This window comes from Pteropus vampyrus, unplaced genomic scaffold (assembly GCF_000151845.1).
Source record: "Pteropus vampyrus isolate Shadow unplaced genomic scaffold, Pvam_2.0 Scaffold261, whole genome shotgun sequence".
Lineage (NCBI taxonomy): Eukaryota > Metazoa > Chordata > Mammalia > Chiroptera > Pteropodidae > Pteropus > Pteropus vampyrus.
The window spans coordinates 1,967,774-1,990,496 of record NW_011889042.1 but is presented as its reverse complement, the minus strand read 5'-3'; the positions used below and the strand labels follow the sequence as shown (position 1 = coordinate 1,990,496).

The window sequence follows — 22,723 nt, the reverse complement described above, 5'->3', positions numbered from 1 at the left end:
CTCCATCAGTTAATGATATTCCCCTTATCTTGGCACTGCAGCTGCTGAGAACCAGCCGTAGACCTCTGCTTGAGGGTCCTTCCTCTGAAGACATCACCAGTGTGTGGAGCCTGCCCCACACCCACCCCCTGCCAAACCACGGCCTTTACCTGTGTCTTCCGGTGTTTCCCGTGCGACCCGTCCTGTGGGAGTGCCTCGTGGGCTGCCCCAGAGTTCACCCCACGTTCAACAGCGCCAATGGTGAAGATGACAAGATCCAAGACTTTCCAGGCGTATCTGCCCTCCTGCCACCGGACCTACAGCTGCATTCACTGCAGAGCCCACTTGGCCAATCATGATGAACTCATTTCCAAGGTACACATTCCCTGCAGGCCTTCCTTGCCTACCCCGGGGGAGGGCACTTCCTGCCCCTGAGGTTGCCGAGGTTCACAAGCTCTCCCGAAGAGCCCAGGACATGTGTACTCTGTCTTCTGTACAGGGAGGGCTGATCCTCTTGGCTGTCTCAGTCAACTGAGAAATAACTCTTGAGTTGGAGAGAGAGTACTAGTTTAATTTGTTATTTTGGAAATTAGAAGTCACCCCTGTTGGAGGCTGTGGGGACTGGCAGCTTGCTGGCCAGAGGGGAGAGTTGCTGAGGAGGGATTGGAGCTGGCTTGGCTTAGGTTGGCAGATGAACACTGTGCAGAGTACTGCCTGCCTGGAAAGTGAATTCTAAGAAAGGTGATGGGGCCAGGATATCTTGTAGCAGGGTCTCTTAGCTGAGATAAGAGATGATATTGCCTTCCAAGCCTCCAGGAAGGTTATGAGACCTTTGAATTACCAAAATGGGTGGCCCTTGGGGAGGACCAAAAGTGGCTTGGTGAAGAGCTGACTTACTGGCTTGTGGGGACCTTTAGGGCTTCTACATGAGGTAATTTAGCATGACTTTTGATCACAATCAGGAGAAAAAATGAAGCCCTGTTTTCCCAGAGTAGCCTTGACAACTGCTACCTAAAGGTGGGGTGGGGGAATTATTAAAGAATAAATAAACTCAACATCCCAGTTATGCAATCCAGGAACTGGCTCCTTCAGGCAGCATTCTCAGGGGAGCTACCTCCCTCCTGGTCCTACATTCCCAGGGGAGGAGAAACAGGTTTTACTAGGCTGCATGAAAAGGAGAGAGAGATCATGAGGGACTTTTCCCTTTAAAAAGCCTCCTTTCTTACAACCTGTACTACATGCCATTAAAGTAAAAAAAGAAACAGATGAACCTTTATGAGACCCAGGCTGTTTTAAAAAAAAACTAGTGCTCTTGATCTGTTTACAAGAATTGCTAGAAAAGGTGGCATCACTTCCCTTGCCTCTGGCTTGGTAGCCCAGCCAGAGAGGGATGAAGGATCAACAGTTATAGAACAGTCCCCTCCAGCTGGCCGACTTGACAGGAAGTGAGGAAGGCTGCGTGAACAGCCACATCTGTGGTAGTGGGAATTCTTAAATCAGGACTGAGGACGAACCTCCTCCTCTTAGGCCTATTCCAGGTTCTCGGATTACCATGGAGCTTGAACCCTGGAGCCCTCAGAGTCCTGGCATCTGGCCCACTTTCCCCACTAGGCTTCTGCCAATTACTCTCCTTGATGCTATTTATGTTCCAGCCAGCCTATAGCTTCCTTCTCTATCACCTAACTCATCTTGTCTCAGATTCCTTGGATCATTTGGGAACCCCTTGAGTCTGGAAGTTTAGATGGGGAGAGGCTGTTTCAGTGAGGGAAGACAGGAGTTAGTCCTCTTTGCTTTGGAAGAGTGCCTGCAAGCTTGTAGGGAAAATGTGAGTTGTCCTAGTTCTGAAAATCTATGCAGAAAGTGAAAGCCAAGACATTTTTTTAATACCAGAAAGAAGTGCTATGTATCATAAGAAAATGAGGTACCAGTAAAATGTATTTTAGCACCTTCTCTGTACTAAAAACTGCTACTTGACACTGCATAACTGTTATCTTACTTAACTCTCATAAGAAGCCTGCAGGGTAGGTGATGTTAGTCATTTTTTATATGGATAGAGAAATTGAGTCTCATAAAAGTTGTCCAAGAACTCAAATTGGAGGCTCAAAGAAGAGAGAGCAGTTACTTTGAGCATGTTCAAGAAGGATTTCTGGAAGAGGTGGGATTGAGCTGGACCGTGTAAGATGGATTGAAGTGAGTATGTGGAGATGGTAATGGCCTTCAAAGCTCTGTCTTCTCTCTTTGGCCTTGATGATTGGGTAGGCCTAGTTTTCGAGTTAGATCTCCTGCCAGTTCCTTGCTTTATGTTCCAACCACTTGGAACTAAGCAACATTCCCTGAACATACAGATAGGGGAATTTCAGGCCTCTGTGCCTCAGCCGAGAGCAGCCCCTTCTCTTCACTTTCTCTCTCCTAGGAGCTCTTAAACATCCTTTTCCACCTGGGGTCATTTCCTACTAGCTTTGTATCTCTGGGTCAGAACCTGACCCATGGCAAGAGCTCAATAAATGATCAAATAAACGGATGGATGAAGCTTGTGCCTTGGGATAAGACAAGTGATGAGCTAAAAAGACTTTGTTGGCTTCACATCCTCTTTCTTGCCCCTTTTGGGGCAGAAAGGCTTATTCACAAATCCAGGCCAAAGTCAGCACAGGCTTCGGTTTCATTGGCTACCACTGTTGCACAGATGGGGTGCATTAGAGCTTGATGATTTAAAGAGTTGGGTTAAATGCCTGGCTGTGGGGAAAGAGTGAGGGAACTATGGCTGGCATTGCACAAAGATCCCTTTATTTTGCTCCACAGCCACCCCCGGCATTAAATAATCTATAGATTCTTATGCAGGTCTGCTTAACCGAAAGATCATTAACCCAGCCCTCTCCTTGGAAAAGGGGCCTTTCTTTTCATTTCGTTTCTCTCTTCCATTTAAGAAAGTTCAGGGAGAGAATGTTTCTCCTGTTCTCCCCTCTTGACATAATCTCCTGTGTGGTTTCAGAATCCGCCCGGTGGGAGCGAGCAAGCTGGGAAACAGATAACCGGAACAGCAGTGTAATTAAACTTTGTACTTGTAATGGAGCCTTTCGTCTGGAAGCTTGACATTTCCATTGTTTGGTCTTAAAAAACAGAAAAACAAAACAAAAAAAACCTCGAGTCTGCCTTCATTATGGAGAGGGCAACACAAAGGTCCAGAGAACTAAAGCTCTGAGTGTGTGGCTAGCAGAGAACTGAGAATAGAATCGGAACTTCAGGCTCCCTTCCTGTCAGAGTGGCTGAGACCACATGGAAATGTGTGGTTGTCAAGACTTCAACAATTAGGAAGAATCTTGCACCTTCCCAGCTTGCTCTAGATCCCTAGAGGCTTAGTTGCCCGCAATCAACTGTCCAATCTCTGAGTCTCAGTTTCTAACTAATAAAACGAGTGAGAAGAGTATTTGCTGTTTCTAGTGCCTAGTAGCTGGCACTCGTGTGCTTACACTGTGCCACGGCCATGCAGTCCTTTGTGGTAGCGATGCCTTATTTGGTGGGGGTGGGGAGCAAGTTTACCTCATTGGGTTGTTATAAGGCTGGGTGAGATCATAGACATATGAGTGGTTTGCAAATCAAAGCTGTGCGTAAGTGTGAAGTAGTCCCTTTGCTTCTCTTGGCCTTGTTGTCCAAAAAAAGAAAGAAAGGAAAAAAAAAAAAAAAGAAAAAAAAAAAAAAAAGAAAAAAAGGCAAGGGTTGGGGTGGAAGGGATTTAGCCAAGATAGTTTCACTCTAGAACCTGGAGCACAGGAGTTGGATATAAGAGGAAAAGGCAATAGAAGAAATAGTCAGCAAAGTCGTGCATGCCTGCAGAAAAGTGACAGCATTTGCTCTGTAGGACGGTGGTAGAGGGTGGGGAACTCTTTGAATTGATGACAGAACTATCTAGGGAATGTGCTGAGGCATCCTACAGTTTCTTTCTTGGGGGTGTTGTGGTCTAAGTGCTGGAGTGTTTGCATGCAGAGGTATTTTGAGTGGGCACAGGGAATTGCTCACACTGTTGTTTCTTACTTAATGATGCAAGCCCCAGGACAAAAATATACCTTCGTTATAAAATAATAGTTTCAATTGCAGTAGTTAGTTGTCCTGAATGAGAACAATCTAAATGCTCATTTCAGTGGAGACTGTTATGGAACCTAGTTCTTCACAAAGCTTTTCCATGAAAATTCCTATCTAGTTCTTACTGCCCCCTCCTTCTGCCGACTTTCTGATGGCATTGTGGAGCAGGCCACTTGGCAATGGGGAACTAGATTAATCTGTCACGATCCCACTTTAGGGATGATAGCTTCATTCCAAGACACAGGTTGCTCTAGTGTGCTGGGTCCTTGGAGGGAAGGGATTGTAGGAGGCTGTAGATTGGGTGTCCAGTGAAAGTGACTGGAAGAACTCTTTTACGCACCCTCCAAAACTAATTAAGTTATTTCTATGTTAAATCTTCAGGTCAGATTATCTGGTGGGGACAAATATAAAATTCCCAGAATTGCAGGTCATCTAGTCCAGCCCCTCTTCACGAGGAAGCAGGCGGGCCACGGGCAAACTCAGTGACCAGCCTGAAGTTACACAGCCTCAGAGCCAGGCATCTCTACTTCACACCCCTCAACTGTGCTCTGTGTGAAGAGCTCTGGCTTGACTCGTTTTTGAGAGCTGGGTCTCCTGAAGTGGGGTGCTTTTAGGAGGCAGGTTCTCTTATTTCTCTGTGGGGTTCCATTGGGCTTACAGTGATGGCATTTTGGTTTTCCCTTCCTGCTTGGACATTAGATGACGCATTGCTTTGAGAAAAGTGGCAGGAAAATGCTTTGAAGCTTTGTATTAACCTAGTAGCTGCTGAAAGGCCCACTCTGCCCTCGGTTTCCCACCTCTGCTTCTGAGCATTAGTGTTCTATACCAGTGATTCTCAAAAAGACTTGTACCCCCAACATAGTGGCTTAGAGGTAGTGGACTTGGAGGGGGTGCTGGTATGGAGGTACAGAGATCTCTCCCGTCCTGTCTACTCTGTCAGGGATTTGTTCCTCTAATTCCTGCAGCCCACCAGCTTGCCTTTAGTGTACAATAAAACTAACTCTCCAAAATATTAATTCAATGATTTGTGTCCTGAAAATTTCATGTAAAAAATACAGGACCAGGATTGCTAAAAATCTATTAGTTTCTTTTTCTCTAAGAACCCTGGGAAATGTTATCATGAGCATTGGATTATATTAGTAGTGTTAGTTACTGTGAGGTTACATCGAGTAGAATAAGTCATATTCTGACATAGTCATGTACAATAAAAGGTGTCAGATAATTCTCTGAGCCTACCTAAATTGCAAATTATATTTTTGAATTCTAATTGATTTTTTGTTAATCCAATGGATATATGCCAATGATTTTAACAAAAACCATAATTCAATAAAATTAGTATTTCTAGTCTAGCAAGACAAGAAAAAACAGATTGTATGTAAACCTGTAGATGTCTGTCTCATAAAAAGTGAACTTTCTGTTTGTAAAATAGTGGGACCCAGGCTTTTACCAGAGTGGTTGATGAGCTTTCAACAACAAAAGGTTGAGAACAACCCACACAATAGTAGCTGCCTTTGTTGCTTTTGCAATGTTTGCAAACCATTGTTGAATGTTTGTCAGTGTTTCCTAAAGAGCATTTCTGAAGTACAGCAAAGGCAGAAGTGATAAATTATGGAAGAGTTCCAACATAAGCCAATAAGCCCAGTTTAAAAACACGTTCCATCAATTTAGCTTCTGTAAAGAAATCACATATCTAACTTAAAATTACTTACTTTTCCACAACTATTTGACCTTTGAAAGTCCTGATCTCCTATCAATGAAGTATTAGTTCTGGAGGAGTGTAAAAGAGCTGTCTGTCGACCGCCCCCAGGAAGAGGTGGCAGATGAACCAAGTCTGTACAGAAAATCTCCAAACGAAGGGATATCATTAGATTACAGTGTTTCTTTGTGAAAAGAAACCATTTGGAGTATATAAAATGTAATATTTTATTGTGTCTTTCCTCCACAGGGACAGAGATTGAATCAATTCAGGGTTATATCAGCCATAAATTAGGCTGGGATAATTCGTATGGCATAATTTTTCAAAGATGAGACCACCATAACTGGATCTCAGAAGCCTCTGGTATATGTGGGTGATGGCAGGGGGGCCTCGGCCTCTGTACTTGCTTTTTTGTCTCATTGGCTCTGTTCTGTCACTGCACAAAAACTAAACATGTACTCTGTGTGAGTGGATAGCACTGTACTAGATATTATGATATCACCCTTAAGGATTTTATGCTCAAGGAACTTGGACTGTGGTTGGGAAGATAATAGGTTCATAAGTCATCCTTTCTTGAAGTTTGTACCTCACTGTATGTTTATCTCAAAGCAGTTATCACAGTGTAACAATGCATGTCTCTCATTAGCCTGCGAGCTATTTGAGAAGATGTGTGTGATGTTTCTGTGTCTCTAGCAACAGCCACAGCTCCTGAATACCGGTACATTTTCAGTGAATATCTAAGTGAACGACTTTTAGTACTTGAAGATAGAGACAGATCTCAGGGGATCTTAATCTGGGGTCCATGGACTGGCTTCAAGGGATCCCTGAAATTGTATGTTTAATTCTGTGTCCATATTTATTTTTCTGGGAAGGGATCCGTAGCTTTTATCAGGTTCTCAAAAAGCTTGTTGGTCAAAAAAAAAAAACCTTTAAGATCCATCTGTCTAGAAACTGAAGTTCTGGGAAGACTTGATAGAAGTGACATTGATATATGCCGTGAAGCAAGAACCTAGACAGGTGGAAATGGATGGAGTTGGGCCAATAAAAAGAGCAGCATGAATAAAGAAATGGAGGCAGGAAGTGTGCAAGGAGCAGTCATTCCTTTGGATTAGATATTGAGGAATTGTGTTCCAACAGATTGAAAGGGTAGGTTGAAGCCAGATTGTTGGAAGAATAGAAGTTCAAACTTTATCCTGCTGGCAGTTGGGTACTACTAAAGACCTCTGAGCAACTAATTACATGACCAGAGTTTTGCTCTGGGATAGTGAAGTTTTGTGGTCTGGCAGCTAAATGGAGAAACTAGTGCATATGCATTGCAGTGGTTTGAAGGTGTTCTGGGCATGTGGTGATCAGTAGATACTTGATGACTACTGCTTGGGAAAGAAATAGAAGCATTCTGGGGTTTTAAAAAATTCTATCATTTATAGCCATGAACGAGAGAAATTAAATTCAGGAAGGTCATACTCTGGATAGAAAGCAGACCTGTCTCACAGTGCTGCCTGTTCTCTGTGAAAATTAATCTGGGCACAAGTAGAATCGCTCACCAATTTGTTATCAGAGGAGCTGCCAGGGACCAGGTCTGGTGAATCATCTGTGTTTTTTGCTGTAGACTGCAGGCAGCTGGAATACACAACTGTGGTCAAATGTGATCCTTTCTATATGGTTGCTTTAAATACCAAAAGGAAATGTTGAGTTGAGCTGTGAGGCATACCCTGAAAATTTAACTCTGTGGTTGGTAAGTGCTCGTAAGGTTCCAATCATACGATTGGTTTGTACATTAGTGTCTCAGCATTCAGTAAAGACCTTGGTGATTGCAAGCTTGTATTCTAATCAGAGTCCAGAGAAACTCTTTTCAATGGGGTGTTCTTTCTGGGAAGCAAGAAGTAGGTGCGGGACCTCTCCCCGTTTCTGTTTGAGCACTGGCACTCCTTCTATCTCTGGAATGGTAAAGTTGCACCGTTACTGGTTTGGCTGTTTGTATTTGGGGTCCTGACCAGAATCCACTGTCATACACTGAGTTGTTCAGTTCAGTAATTTTTCTGGTGTGTTTGAAACGACATGCCAGGCCCTAGTCTGGATGCCAGGGATAGGGAGATGAAGCTAATATGATTTCTGTATCTTTGGGGAACATGAGAATGAAAGGCTCATGGTAGAGGGGAGAAGAGGGTTTCAGATGAGTTTCTGTTGGTACCATAAAAAATACAGGATGAAAATAAATCTACCCTGCTGCTATTAACTATTCTTTACTGAACATCTCCTGTGTGTGAGAGACTTTAGACATTTTCCTTATCCCATCACTTACTTTGTAGCATCTGTTCAAGGTGGAGCTATAGGTTATCAAGAATTAGAATGGGACACAGACCCAGGTAGCTCCCTTTGGCATGGACTATTTTCTAGTCTCTCTCAGTAATAGTAGTGGTAAATCCTACCCCATCTTCCCTCCTATCATTTTTTTTGCCTGAAGAATTCTCTTTTCTTTCTTTATTCAATTTCTACCTATTCTTAAAGACTAGCTTGAGTGTTTTCTAGGATGTCTTCCTAGACTATAGGATTCTCTCCCTCCACTGAACATCTATAGAACTCACTGCATGGTTGTTCATTTGGCAATTAATAGTAACTGTCTTATAATAATATGGTCCGTGTTATTGTGGTCACATGTACTTTTTATTTATAATTGTCTTGTTTCCTAACAAGATTCTAGTAGACTCTCGGAACGTTAGAACTGGAGGGGCTTTTAAATGTGGGTTTTCTAGTTCTACTCCTTGTTTTATAGATAGGGAAACCAAGGCCCAGAGAAACTGAATGCCTCTTGACTTTGTACTTTGCCACCTCCTCCCTATCACACCACCTACTGCCTTGCATATAATGGGTGCCTGTAAATGCTGGAGGCAGCCCTGGGGGAGAGGGCTGGCAGCTGGGAGAATGAAAGCATCAAGCTGTATGATCTTGGGCAAGACTGTTCTCTCTGGGTCTCCTTTCTCTTCACCCTCTGGAATGAGGCATCAGATTAAACTGACTTTAAAGGTTCCTTCCACCTCCCCCATATTCTGATTCTAATATAGCAGCAAAAGATGATATGAGGCAACATAGCTTTAGTGGTTAACTGTAACCTCTGAGTCAGAATATTCACTAAGTTCAAACCCTGGCTTCTTCACTTAATAGTTATGCAAGTTAAGTAACCATTCTGTGTCTTAACACCCTTACTGGGAAAATGGGAATAATATTAATATTAGATACCTGATAGGAATCTTGTGGAAATTAAAGGAGATAATCAATATAAAGTACTCATCACAGTACCTGGCATGGTAAAGGCTCAGTAAGTGCTGGTAACTGTTGTTATCTATGACTACTCATGAAGCAAAATAAAACAGAAAGGGGCACTCAAACATAACCAGGTCCTGGCACCCATGACTGTCCTGGTATATTTGCTCTTTCTTTCCTTTTTGAGAGACTCAACTTTTGCCCTTTAGCTGTACAGCTGGTCTTCTGAGCCTCTGTGGCCTTGAATCTCTTGTTCCTTATCATTCCAAAGGGACCAGCAGGTCTCAGGAGGTAATTAGATCACAGCAGCAGCCTCTGCCGAGCTCTCTGGGGCCTTACCTGAAAGCAGCTGCAGGCCTCTCGAGAATTTAAGTGGAAAAATCTGCCTTTGCCCCCCTCCCTTCTATTCTGTCAGGTGGTTGGTTATTTTGCCTCTGACCTCACATCAGTGGGTTACAGAGACCTCAACCTACTGTGACAATAGCAGCCCAGGTGGTTGGAAGAGATTTCGGGGCGTGGGTGTTGGAGCTGTATAGCTAAGAATTGCTTCTCAGTTTGGTTCACTCTGATGGTCCACAGTGGTGGTGGGGTGAGCTTCCTTTGAAAGAAGGCATTTTCCTCACCTTTAAAAAATAAAGCCAAAAAAGAAGCTCTGATACCTTTGTTTCCAAAGCACTCAGCCTGTTGTCTCAGGTCAGGGCTGCTGGGCCAAAGAGAGCTTTAGCTCTCTGCTTTTCCACCCTCCCTTGCCTATTGCTGATGGCTGGACAGTGACTCAGGAAAAGAGGGGGAGGGGAGGAGAGGAGGCGACAGCTCCACCAGCTGCTGCTAAAAACATCTAATCAGTTTCAAAACTCCCTCCCTCCAGACCACAGTGATGTCAAGAGGCAGAGCAGGCGACACTGGCTGTCCCCTTCGCCTCACTCCCAACACCTTTGGGTCTTTGAAGGGTAACTAATGATTGTCGAAAGTTGTATTATCTATCTTTGGGGACCAAGGAACTCCTTTTGCTCCCAGGTAGGGCTGATTCCATTAAGAAGAACATTCACTATCACTTCAACTCTCCAACAGATAAGTGAGGGCACAGAAAAGCATTTCCTTGCCAAAACAGAAAATCCCAGAGTAAACCCTCCTGCACTAAGCTCTATCATTTGTCCTACATTTAATGAGCTCCCTAACATGTTAGGTAGGTATTGGGGATACAGTGGCAAACAGATGTATGCCTTGCCCTCACCTAGCTTGTACTCAGTGCCTTTTGGTTACTAAAAAGCTCACTATCTCAAGGCGCAGCTGATAGCAGTAGAAGTGGGGTTCTCCATCCTGAGCCTGGTACTTGGGTTTGTCAGGTGCAGCTGAGAAGCTAATATTTCCATTTTGCTTTCCATCCCCTTCGCTTGTTTTTCATGAGATGCTCAAATGTGTACAGCTTTTCCCCTGATTATCCCTGAACTCCCCTGTCATTTCAGCCCCAGCTAGCCCAGCCTAGCGAAACTGCCAGCTGGGCTCTTACAGCTCGAGGTGGCCAGTGAATGAGACCCACTGTTCTCTGATGTGTCTTTGGAGGAATGTCCGTTCAGCACCAGGCTCTTCACCCTTGGGTGGTGGCTGCTTTGTTTACTTCTACCCCTTTTGATGCTGAATGTTTCAAATGACAGGTAGGGCTCTGAAGAGTCCTTTAAGGTTCATCTCAGAAAAATTCACCCAGGAAACCTAAGGAGAAAAGAGCAAGAGAAACCAGATTTCCTGCAGCTCCTTAAGTTGTAAGTCCCCGTATATCTGTGGGGGAGGAGAGTTCCTCCCTGTTTGTCTCCTTCTCAGTAAAAACAACAGGCCAGTCTGCCCCGGGTTCTGTGGGGGCAGGTGCTGGGTAAATACACAAGGAAGGAAAGCCGATAAGATATGGTCTGACAAATCTAGGTCACCGGGCTGCTGCTAGGCACCTGTGTGACTGGTCACCTTGAAACTGACAGGAGGGAGGATGAACTTTTGTTCAGGGCACAGACTGGCCAACTTCCATGCTTTGTTTGTTTATTCAACAAAACATTTCTTAACCACTATTATATTCCAGGCCTGTGCTAGGTGTTTTAGGCCCCTGTGTGTCTCCCTCAGGCAAAAGCTCCTGGTTCCCAGGGCTATAACTAGTGCTAAAAAAAGAAATGATGTCATGCAAAAGCCAGTTGGTCCTCTAACTTCCCCAGTGGGGGCAGCCAGTCTCTTGGTAGAGGAAGGAGCTGTAAGGAGTCTTAATTCCCTGTTCCTTCAGCTAGATCAGGGGTTGGCAAAACTTTTCTGCAAAGGCCAGATAATAAGTATTTTAGGCATTGCTGGCCATATGGTCTCAGCCATTCAATTCTGCAGCCACAGAGCAGACTATATAAACAAATGAGCATGGCTGTGTTCCAGTAAAACTTTATTTATAAAACAGGTGAGAAGCCCAGTTTAGTCCTTGTATATTATTTGTTCACCCCTAGGCTGGATAGTTGGAATGAAGGTTGGGGAAATGGGTTTGTGTGATTTCAGGAGGAATCCCAAATCAACAGGTAGCTACATTTGGTGTGGATAGTATGGGAGTTAATGCACTGTGCTCATTGACACGGTCTCATTGACACTCCACTGCCAATTCAGGTGCAAAGGGCATTGCACTTCACAGGCCAAACTTCAACCTCAGCCATCTCACACCAAAGGCTACAAGGTGACCAAGCAAGATAGTGCACGTAGTTTCATACAATCGAAACACTCTAATGGGAAAACAATGTGGGGCCTTGCTGGTGGAGAATCAGTGGCATCATTTTAAAAGCCCTTAATTAGGGGTCAAGCCTCCTCTGCTGTAGATCTGGCTCTGCCACTAACTGTGCATTGTGGCCTTGGATAAGTGACTCAACCTTTCTGACCATTCAGCATATATTGAGCACTACTGTATGAGGCACTGGGGATACAGAAATAGACAAAACAAAATTCTTGCCCTTACGTAGCTTATGATCTAGCAAGGAAGACCAAATTAAAAAGTGAAACCCAGGTTTTGAGTGGGCGATTGGTCAGGATGCTATAGGGGCAAAGAGCAGGATGAACGTTTGCTAAGTGAACGAGGAAGGGACTTCGTTCCGATTAGAGGCAGAGAAACATTCTAGAGGAGATCGAGCCCAGGGAACTCCAGGTAAGAGATGGAGAGGGCGTGGGAGAGGGAATCAGGAGGTCAGCAGGGGTAGATCATGGGGCCCAGAGGCCCAGCTCAGGAGTTTTGACTTTATTCTGTGTTCTGCGGGGCATCACTAATGGTGTTCAGCGAGGGATGATAGCATTTGATTCAGATTGGACTCAACTTCTCTCCAGATTCTGTAAACCATATATCCAGGGGCTTTTGTGTGAACAGGAATGTCGATGCTATGTAAAGTTGATAAGCATGATAATTAGCCAGTGGCTGTAATTAATAACCAGTCCCTTCCTGGTGATGCTTTCAGCTAAATAGTAACCAGATAAATCATTGGCCAACACCAAGTGCCTGTAGCTCTGAGAAGAGGGTCTCTGAGTTCCTCGGGACCTGGGTTTCCTGGTTTGCTGTGCAAGGCACTCCCTCTCCTGTGACCCTCCTGCCTTCTTGAGGCTCACTGAGTCATCATAAGCTGGCAATTGCAGCTCTGTGTTTATGTATCTTTCTGTTACTTTAAAGGGAGAACTGAATTGCAGAATTCACATGGCTTTTTGATGTAGCTCTGAGGTTTGGGACAGGGCAAATTGAACATGGCAGCGAGGGAGGTAGTGGGAGGGATAAGTGGCTTCTGCAGTCTTCACGTATTTTAGGGCCTGCCTGAGAATAAATGGGGATTCTTGGGCAGTGATTCCCAAATCTGACAGCACATCAGAATAACCTGGGATGAAAAGGCTGATCTCCAAGTCCTGCCTGCAGAGATTTCTATTCTATAGGTCTGAATGTGACTGGGAATTAGGGCCCTGATTAGGGGAATGAAATAAGTTATTTAGGACAGGGGTCCTCAAGCCCCCTGTACTGGTCTGTGGCCTGTTAGGAAGCAGGCAGTACAGCAGGAGGTGAACTGTGGGTAAGCAAGTGAAAATTCATCTGTATTTGCAGCCACTCCCCAGCACTAGCATCACCACCTCGGCTCCACCTCAGATCATCAGGCCTTAGATTCTCACAGGGGCACCTAGTCCTTGGTGCCAAAAAAGAAGGGGACTACTGATCTAGGACACAAGATCTAAGGAGGCACGCACCCTTACAGTTGTACAAGTGCAGAGATAGTACCTCAGAGTGAGTGCCTCCTTAAATGTTGTGTTCTGGTTTTCTGGCTGGCCTCACCCGTATCTGAGCCCTGTGTTTTTAACAAGCGTCCCTCCTATCCATCTGAGACCCTGATGTAGTTATTACTAATATTGAGAGCCACTGCTCTAGGACAGACATATTCAGTACTTGGAAAATAACTAGACATGCTGTCCCTACCGTTCACTACCATCTGGCCCTTGTCACTCCCTGAAGGCCCAAAGGGTGTTTTTGACTAACATTTATTTGGAAAAAGGAAACAGCTCTTTGGTGGAGACAGTCTTCTAATAATGATAACAATAGTCTTCATTTAACTGAATATTTACTAAATGCCAGGCACTGTACTGGGCACTTTTTATGTGACTCATCTTTTGTCTTGTACCATCCCAGAGAGGGATGCGCTACTATTGTTCTCATTTTCAAGTGAAGAAAGTGAAGCTTGGGGAAATTGAGTTGATTAAGGGGACTCAGCTAGGAAATGGTAGGACCAGAATTGGAATTCAGGCAGGACCCCCATCCAGTCCATGCCACTAAGTTCTCTCTACCACATGTTCTATTTCTTGCTCTGACTTAGCAGAGGAGCACAGCCCAGCGCAGCCCAGCCCCCTTTCCTGGTCCTTCCCAGGCTGTCTGCCTGGCTCTGAAATCTCTAGGTGCCTGGCTCTGAAATCTCTAGGTAACTCCCTCTTCTGGGGGTTTTACACTTGGGCCAAACATTGATTTTTTTTAAATAGGGTTCCCTGACCCATAGAGCAATGGCAAACGGGAGTGGGTGGAGGAAGAGTACAGGTGACCCTCAGCAGGGGCAGAAGAAGAGTTCTTCTTCTTCTTTACTGATTATACTGTCTTTGCGCCTGAAACCAGAAAGAAGAGGAGCTCAATAGTTAGCAGGGCTCAGAACCCTAATTAATTTGTGGTCCAACTGGGTCAGAGGGAGTGACCTGTTCAGTGGACCTTTTTTTTTTTTTTCAGAGACATGTGCGCCCAGCTGACTAGAACAGAGTTCCATGGCACTGAGGGAGAGATTCCAGCCCCTCCCCTGGGGTGGGGTGGGGCAGGGAGGGGAGAAGGGAGTTATACGGGCTGTGAAGCACTTGTCTGCCTATACAGTCCCTTCCTCCCTGGCCCTCTGGCTGGGTTCCTGCTGGTGTTAAGTTGCCCCAAATACCCGGTCTCTTATTTCACATCCTCAGGCAAAGATCCCACAGCCAAGGTGCCCTTTCAGCTTAGCTTTCCCATGGCCTGGTCACTGATAGATAAGCTTCTAAGAAGAGGGAAGAGGGAGGGTGGAGAGGTGGATAAAACCCGGAGCAGACCCCTTTGTCCCTTTGTCGTGGGGCATAGTGGGTCCTATAGCTCCCCGGTATTATGTTTGACAGGGTAGTGGCTAGCTGCCTAGCCCCAGTTCTTTGTTGGCAGATGGAACTTGACTTGGCTGAGCCACAATTGAACATATGCTTAGGCTTTACCTTAGAGTGGAAATGGGAGGCTGAAAGTTTGCAAGTGTCAAGAGACAAGGAAACTCTGTGTTCAGTGTGTGGGCTGGGAGAATGCACGGGCTCCTGAGCCAGACTCTGTTTCTGTGTAATCTGCCATGGCCGTGCCAGACTCCCTGTCCAGACCGCGCAGAGATGTTTCGTTCCTTGGGCTGGGTGGAACTGAGACATGAGTGCTGCTGTGTGTCGGGAGGGGGACGAAGCCAGTGGACAGAATGTTCTTGTGCTTGGATGGATCACCCACAGCCCAGGCTGGGCCCCTGTGCGAACTGAGGTGAAACCTTTCTCCTTTCTTTAGCCAATCCATATCTTGAGTAACAAATTCACTGCCAGATGAACTGGTTTGAATTTACTTGTCTGAAGTGATATAAGTACTTAAAATAATAATAATAATAAAAAAAGTGACCAGGAATTTTACACAGATAGCTCTGTCAGCCTCTTTGGAGGCGGAGGAATGAACATGTCCCCTGGACTTAAACTTCCACCTCCTCTCCTCTCTTCTCTGTCACTTGCAAGAAGAGCAAATACTCGGAACCTGGTTATAGGGATTATTATGTTATGTGGGTGCAGTTAGTTGATATTCCAAGCAGTCCCACGTAATTTCCCCAAGAAGAGGTCCCCAACCACAGCCTCCACAGATCACCTTGTAGGTAGTGCCAAAGAGACAGAAACCAAGAACTAGGCCTCTGGATATCAGTTGGTATCCAGAATATATTGCAAATGATATCTGGAGTGTCCAGAGACTATTTTAAAATGTGTATAGAAGGGGAGCAATTAAATGTTTGTCTTGAAATAAGGCTGGCCTGTGCATTCTCCCAGGAGCCCTTGCCTGGGGAAGATGATTAAAAATAGATCTGAGTAGCACTTCCTGCTTGGCAGATGGCTGATAGCAAATGCTAGGGCTTGCAGCTGACCTTTCCTTTCTGAAATCTGCTCTGTGTTTCCATAATGCTAATTGAGTTCCTCTCAAGACCTAATCAAAGAGCTGGCTGCAACACACACTCTCACTCACACACACGCGTGCGCACACACACACACATACGGATTGCTGTCCTGGCTGGGCTCAGTTCATGGAGCAACTTGAAAGTGCTGGAATTTGCATGGAAACACCCACTCTGTGGTCCAACTGGCTGGTCCTTGTTCAAAAATGAACAAGTTCTGCTTTCAAATGTGCTGTCCAGTGCTGTGAAGGATCCCACACCCTCTCCACCCCCATCAGTAAAGAAAAATTAGAGAATAGGGGAGTGATAAGAGTGCCCTGTGTTTAGACGCGTGCACAATAGACAATGCTCACACTCACTTCAAGACAAAGTAGGGAGGTGTCTAAGAGAGGCAGAGGCTTCTTGATATTTGGCTTCTAGAAGTAGCTCTCTCCCCATTGGCTCTTTTCTTTCCTCATAAAAACACGATATAAAGCACGATACTACTTGACAATGCCCTGAGACAGTATCACACTATGGAAGATATAAGATATTGTTTTTTATTATTATATGTAGCAAACATCTATGGATCACTGCTGGCTTTTTGTTGAGTTATTGTCCTCCCCTAGGAAAGAGATGAGGAAATACATAGGCTATGCTAAGTCCTCGTTTTCTTCAACCTTACTTCCTCTCCAAGGAAAGCCCTCTCCCGTATCACCCAGTGCCACCTAAGGTGCTCTCAACCTCCCAGTCCATGTATGTTATCAAAATTCTTCTAACATTCATAATGTATTATAGGGACATACATTATTTTGAACATACATTATGTATTTTAGTCCCATTTTCTGCTAGCTAAATTGTAAGCATCTCCAGGGCAGAGCTGACTTGCTGTATTTTCCATGATACCCAGCAAAGTCTGGGACACAGCTGCTCATTAACCATTTCTTGATTTATAATTATGGAGGCACACTACTTCTTCATGACCACATCACAAGATTCTGAGCCATACCCTTATTACTGAATTTTGGATTCCACCCACCCCTCCAGTCTGTTAATATCATAGATACTTTAGTGTGACAGAAAACTTTTTTGTCTGTTATTTCACAATGTGCCTGAGACTTTCCCATTGGCCAGAGGAGAAGGTTGAGCACCAGAATATATGAAAGGGCTTTAACTGTCTGTGTCTTGAGAATGAGAGTCTCAGGGAGAAATGATCAGATAAGGTAGATACATTAGCTGGTGAGTATAAAAGACCTTTTATGCAGATAAACAGGAAGTTTAAACACACAAGGGAAGAGGTCTAACTCTGAGTCATAAATGTTTGTTTAATGTGCAAGGCATATTCTCTCTTGAGAATATGGACTAATAAAATGTTCACCCTTGTCAAAGACCTTACTCAACCCCCTCATTTCACAGATGATGCAACTCCCAGCTGTGAGGATCAGGGATCTGCCCAAGGACATCATGCTAGCTGGAGGCAGATGATCTAGCCTTGCCTCACAGGGCTGAGAGTGTAGCAGGCTGGTTGTTCTGACCCAGTCATACTCTGTTTCTAGAGTGAATACTGACAATCACCAGTGCCCAGCTTTTGTGCTTTGGCAAGTACTCTTTGCTCAAATCTTTATATGCTCACGTCTCTTTCATAAGAGCTCTTTGGCTGTGATTTCTTTTCAAGCGCTACCATGACCCTTACCACCATGACCCTTTTAAGTAACGTCGGTTCTTCCTTCATAACTCCTAAACCCAGTCCCAGAGGGTATATAAATACAGAGGTTAAAATTAGGTACATGCTAACATGCTCACCGGAGGAGAGCTTAATGCTGGACAACAGCCCCAGAGGGGAGAATATGTCAATCAACCCACTTTTGTTTGTATGTGCAACCTCAGGCCCGATTGTTGAAGTAAGGCCTTCTACTTTGATTAGCAGGGAAGTGTTGAAAGTGTTTAGGGAACACTTACTATTAAAGGAAAAATCAAGTTTAGAGGACAGTGGTAAACTTGGTGACAGTAAAACCATGACATGTGGGAAATGTGAAGGGACTGGCAGAAGGAAGGGTACTCCCATTCACTGAGGACCTGTTATGTCAGGCACTTTACTTTCTGTGAGTGGTCATTATTATCCCATTTGGCAGATGAGGAACTTGAGACAGAGAGGTGAACATATCCAAGAATACACAGTAGAGAACGTACCAAAACTGGGAATTGGGTCTAGTTCATTCAACTACATAATTTTTTCATTATGCCAAGTTACTAAACTGAGAAAAGTTGAGTGTATAGGAGGAAACCTTGATGTGGGCAAGATAACAGCATGAAAGCTATAACCCGAAGTGTTATTTAGTGCCAAAGGATGTAAAGATGGAGGATTCAGAGAGTTAGTTCTCAGGTGACAGAGTTCGTTCCGCTCATAAAAGAAATTGTGATACTTTCAGAACTACTAGCAGTGGACTGGGCTTCCTTGGAAGATAGTGAGTTTCCTATCCCTGAAAGAATTTAAGCAGAGGTTTGGTAGAAATGTGGACAAGAGCCATGCATCAGGTGAATGGTTGGCCTTTGGGTCTCCTTCAGATCCCAATGGTCTATGAAATTAAAACTAGATAAAGTCATATGCATATTTTGTTTTGTTTTGAGATCCTCTACTATACTCTACTGCATGAGATTCCTGTGATTAGTTAAGTATTTCTCTTTCTACAAACTCTCCAAGCATTATTCTTCTGGATTCTTTGCTTAGTCTTTCTTTGCCTTGAAGTTCAGGTGGCAAAGAAAGAAGGTATTTAAGGGTCTTCTTTGCTTTTAATTATTTTTTTCCCATGGGTTGTGAAATAAGAATCATTTATTCAGTAATGAGCTGGGAAAGCTGTTTTCAGGCTGGGATGCAGAGAACATCCCTTGGTGGTCTTCAGTCAGCCTTAAACTTTGTAGGTTTACAAATTTAATTTTATCCATTCACTCAAGAGTGACCAAGCTCTGGTGAAGTGATTCACTCTTACACGACTCACAGGAAGCTAATTGGTAGACCAGAATTCTAATTCATTAATTTACTGTGGAACAGATAATCCTGAAAGCTCGAGCTGTGTATTATCTTCCTTGAAGGTAAACCCACTTGAGCGAGAGAATTAGATTTAGGCAGTTGCTAAATAAATATGGAATCGTAGTAGAAGAAGTTGAATAACCTAAGAGATTTTCATCCGTTCTGACGGCTTGATCTATCCTTCTTCATCAGAGAGACAGATTTTCCAAGTGAACCCGCTCTAGAAAAATCTTGGGCCTTGGAGTCAAAAGCCATAGGTTTAATTAAGTCTGACCTTGACTTACAAGCTGTGTAAAACTGGGTAAGTCCTGCCCTGGGCTTCAGTTTCCATCTCTGTTTTTTGGAGGTTGATTCAATTAATGTATGTGAAAGTACTTTGTGCATTCTGACATCTTAAATGTATGTCAGTATTAGTTTAATTCTATTAGGCTCCTTTCTTTTAGGAAGTCATTTAGACACCATACTTGTTATTCCATCTTCCTGCTCTCCTACACTTTGGAGCCAGACTACCTAGGTCTCTGTCATGTATTGGTTGGTTGGCCTTGGACACATGTCTCAACCTCTCTCTGTCTTACTCTTCTCATTTGCAAAATGGGGAAGATGATTGTACCTGCCTCATCAGATTATTGAGAAGATTAAATGACTTGGCTTTTGTAAAACAATTTGAATCCTGCCTGGCCTATAGTAAGCACCATATAAACGTGAGCTGTTACTGTTGTTATTTCACAATTTCCAATTTAATGAGCCACCTCAATCTCATCTATAAACCCTCCCTAGTTTCACTGTAGGGATTGCTTGGTAAAAAACAACAACGACTACAACAACAAAACATTTTTAAAGCAATCCCTTCTATAGCTTCAGTCTTGGAGGAATGCCTTTTCTGGTCTTGTTGCCTGGATTGGTTGGTTGCAGGGAAGGCTAACCTTGAGAGTGTAGGTTTTGCCCACTGACTTCACAGACATTCTTTGTAGCGTAAGGGCGTTTTCATTTGCTAATGCCCAATCGGCTTTGGAAACAGTCGTGTAGATTGAAACATAAATCTAAGAAATTGGTATTTGTTCTTCTTGGGTATATTAACTTGTATTATCTTATTAACTTCAGCAGCTCATAGTGAATTGTTTTCGAAGGCCTAATGGTTTTAAGAGAAATTTGAGCTCTGTTATTTCAGCCCCCTTTAAGTTTTAGTTTTATATTTGAATTGAACTGCAAAGGGCCCTGCTAATAGTAACTGGTTGCCATCACATCCTTATTCCACCATCTCTATTCTCTAACTCAGAAACCAGTCTCCTCGAACAGACCTAGTGAGGGTGACATGTAGGGCTTTCTTCTCTAGAGGATGGTGATTAGATGATTATGGGAATCTCCTGCTCTCTATCCTTCTGGAGAAGGCATGTTCTCCATGCCTTCCCAGTTGTAGAGCAAGAGGGGAATGCAGGATGTTGAGAGCTGGCAGCATCTGTTTTCCCACTAGCTCCATGTTTACGTTGGCACTAACTGTCCTGACTGTTTGCTATAGACTAGAGAGAGCCCTATCTACTCTTGGTTTAGCAGAGAACAACCACACGGTCCCAAGCCAGTCCCAAGCCACATCTGAGGCCCTTAGGATAGCTGGGAGAGGTACAGGGGAGGAGCTGTGGAGGTCTGTAGCTTTAGGGGGAGTTGGAAGAGAGTCTGGGGAAGCTCCGGTGAGACGGCCGAGCCCTTCCAGATTAGTCATGCAGCTCCCATTTTAAGTGCTGAAAGCCCGTGGTGATGTGGAAGGAAACAAACATTTATTAAATGCTTTTTATGAGCTGGATCCTCTGCTCTATGTTCACACATTTGTTAACCTCACAGTATTCCTTTGGAATAGGGCTTTATGAAACAGACATTATGTTCCTCTCTTTCATAGATGGGACCGTGAGGCTCAGAAAGAAAGAAGTTTACACAGCTAGTAAGGGCTGGATCCAAGGCGTCCCTAGCTCCAAAGCCTGCATCTTTCCCACTAAACGGCAGGCAGGAACGAAACCATGAGGGAGCAGACCTTGCAGGATCTTTCCCTATTCTATTTCTTGATTCTAGGTCCATCTCTGAAAACAGTCTGTTTCATGGAGGTCAACAGGAAGGTGAATTTGAAAGGCCTGATCATTATATGACTTAGATCCCGGAATCTCCCCATTTCAGCAATAAAATGTGGCTCATACACTTCTCACTACCTTTTGTTTTTGCCATTCATTTCCTTGTAGTGTAAGCTTCCATGCCCTTGGAATTTTATGACTCTGCACAGCAGATATTTCCTCCTTTAGAACCAGTCCCTTCCCTGCCCCTCCCTCCATCTGTTTCGGGAATGTGAGGGTGAATTGAGACCTACCAAAGCTCAAAGCCAGGGGAAGAGGGCTACGGGAAGCCATACTTCTGACCCTAGGCAGCACAGATGGGTTTTTACCCCATTCAAAGTTTCTGGACAAATATGTGAAAGCTTTTCATAACCCATAAACACATACAGATAGTATTGTCTTTTTCTAGTCTTTTCCTGGTGACGTGTGTCTTAGTGTGGAAGTCATACAGAGTCAGGAAATTCTTCCCTTGTAATTAACCCATCTCTTATTCCCACCAGAGTCCATTTCCTCTTGCTCTTATTGCAGAGAAGATGGAAGCAATCCTGTTTAATCTTCTTTCCTCTTAGATAAGTGTCCACAGTTTCTTTTTAAAGTTGAACTTTGGTTCTAATTCTGGAGTTTTTCATAATTTTCGTTGTTCTTTATTATCACCCTTTCCACTTTCTCCATATCCTTCCTCAGGGTGAAATCCAACAGGATCCAGTATTATTTTGCTTGGGTTTCAGCTCTTAGGAATGGAGCCTGTGGCTTACTTTGACCCTAAAATAAATAGGAAACTCCACCAGCTTTAACTATGGATAGAGAAAAGAATGAGAAAAGAAAAAGGACTGGCCTGACTCTCCTTAGCCTGTCAGTTCTTTTTGGGTGGAGGTGGTGTTTAGCCCATATCCCAAGGGCAGGAGTTTTATTCATCCTTTTTTTGTATCTCTCTGCCTAACACTTCTGCTACCTTTTCACTGAGATGATATATTGTGTAGCAGGGGTCCACAACCCCTGCGCCGCAGTCCTGTCCTATTAGGAGCCAGGCAGTAGTACAGCAGGAGGTGAGCAGCAGGCAAGAGAGGGAAGCTTCATATGTTTTTGCAGCCGCTCCTCAGCGCTAGCATCACCTCCTCAGCTCCACCTCAGATCATCGGGCATTAGATTCTCATAGGGACCAGTGTTCTATGAGAATCTAAAGCGTGATGATCTGAGGTGGAGCTGGGGCAGTGATGCTAGCTCTGGGGAGCAGCTGCAAATACAGAGGAAGCTTTGCTCACTTACCTCCTCCTGTGCAGCCTGTTCCTAACAGACCATGACCAATACAGGTCTGTGGCCTGGGAGTTGGGGACCCTTGATATATAGTACCTTGAGCAAATTCATAGAGACAGGAAGTAGACTTGTGGTTGCCAGGGGTTTAGGGTTGGGGATATGGAAGGTGACTGATAATGATGTGAAATTTCTTTTTCGGGTGTGAAATGTTCTGGAATTAGATTGTGGTGATGGTTGTTCAACCTTGTGAAATATCCTGAGAGCTCCCACTGAATCGTATACTTTAAAAGGGTAACTTATAAGGTAATATGAGTTACATTTTAATTTAAAAAAACCTTAAACTTTATGTTTGTAATAATAAGTTCTTTTATAGCTACATAATAAAATAAATTGTAACAAAAATAAAATTTATATAATGCGTTGAAGTTAGGAGGTGTTGTATATACATTATCATTCATTTTGTATACAAATCTGGTATGAGTGTGAATACTGTTTAATTGTGTCCATTTTACAGATTAGGAAATTGAGTCTTAGAGAAATTAATTGGCTTGCTCAAATTAGTAACTTAGCTGGCAGTCTGCCTCTTTGAAACTCATGTTATTGAACCTGTATCTGTGAATGGTCGATTGGAAAAACAAGCACC

The 22,723-nt window shown here is 44.0% G+C and overlaps 1 protein-coding gene across 2 annotated transcripts in view; it reads left to right on the top strand.

Moving 5' to 3' along the window:
- Window positions 1–22,723, top strand: part of YPEL2 (yippee like 2) — a 56,858-nt gene that overhangs the window by 18,363 nt on the left and 15,772 nt on the right. For both annotated transcript variants that reach the window (XM_023520383.1, XM_011375058.2), the window contains one exon: window positions 42–354. In XM_023520383.1, coding sequence (XP_023376151.1) covers window positions 238–354 — 117 coding nt within the window. In that variant the 5' untranslated portion in view covers window positions 42–237. The remainder of the gene's footprint in view (window positions 1–41; window positions 355–22,723) is intronic.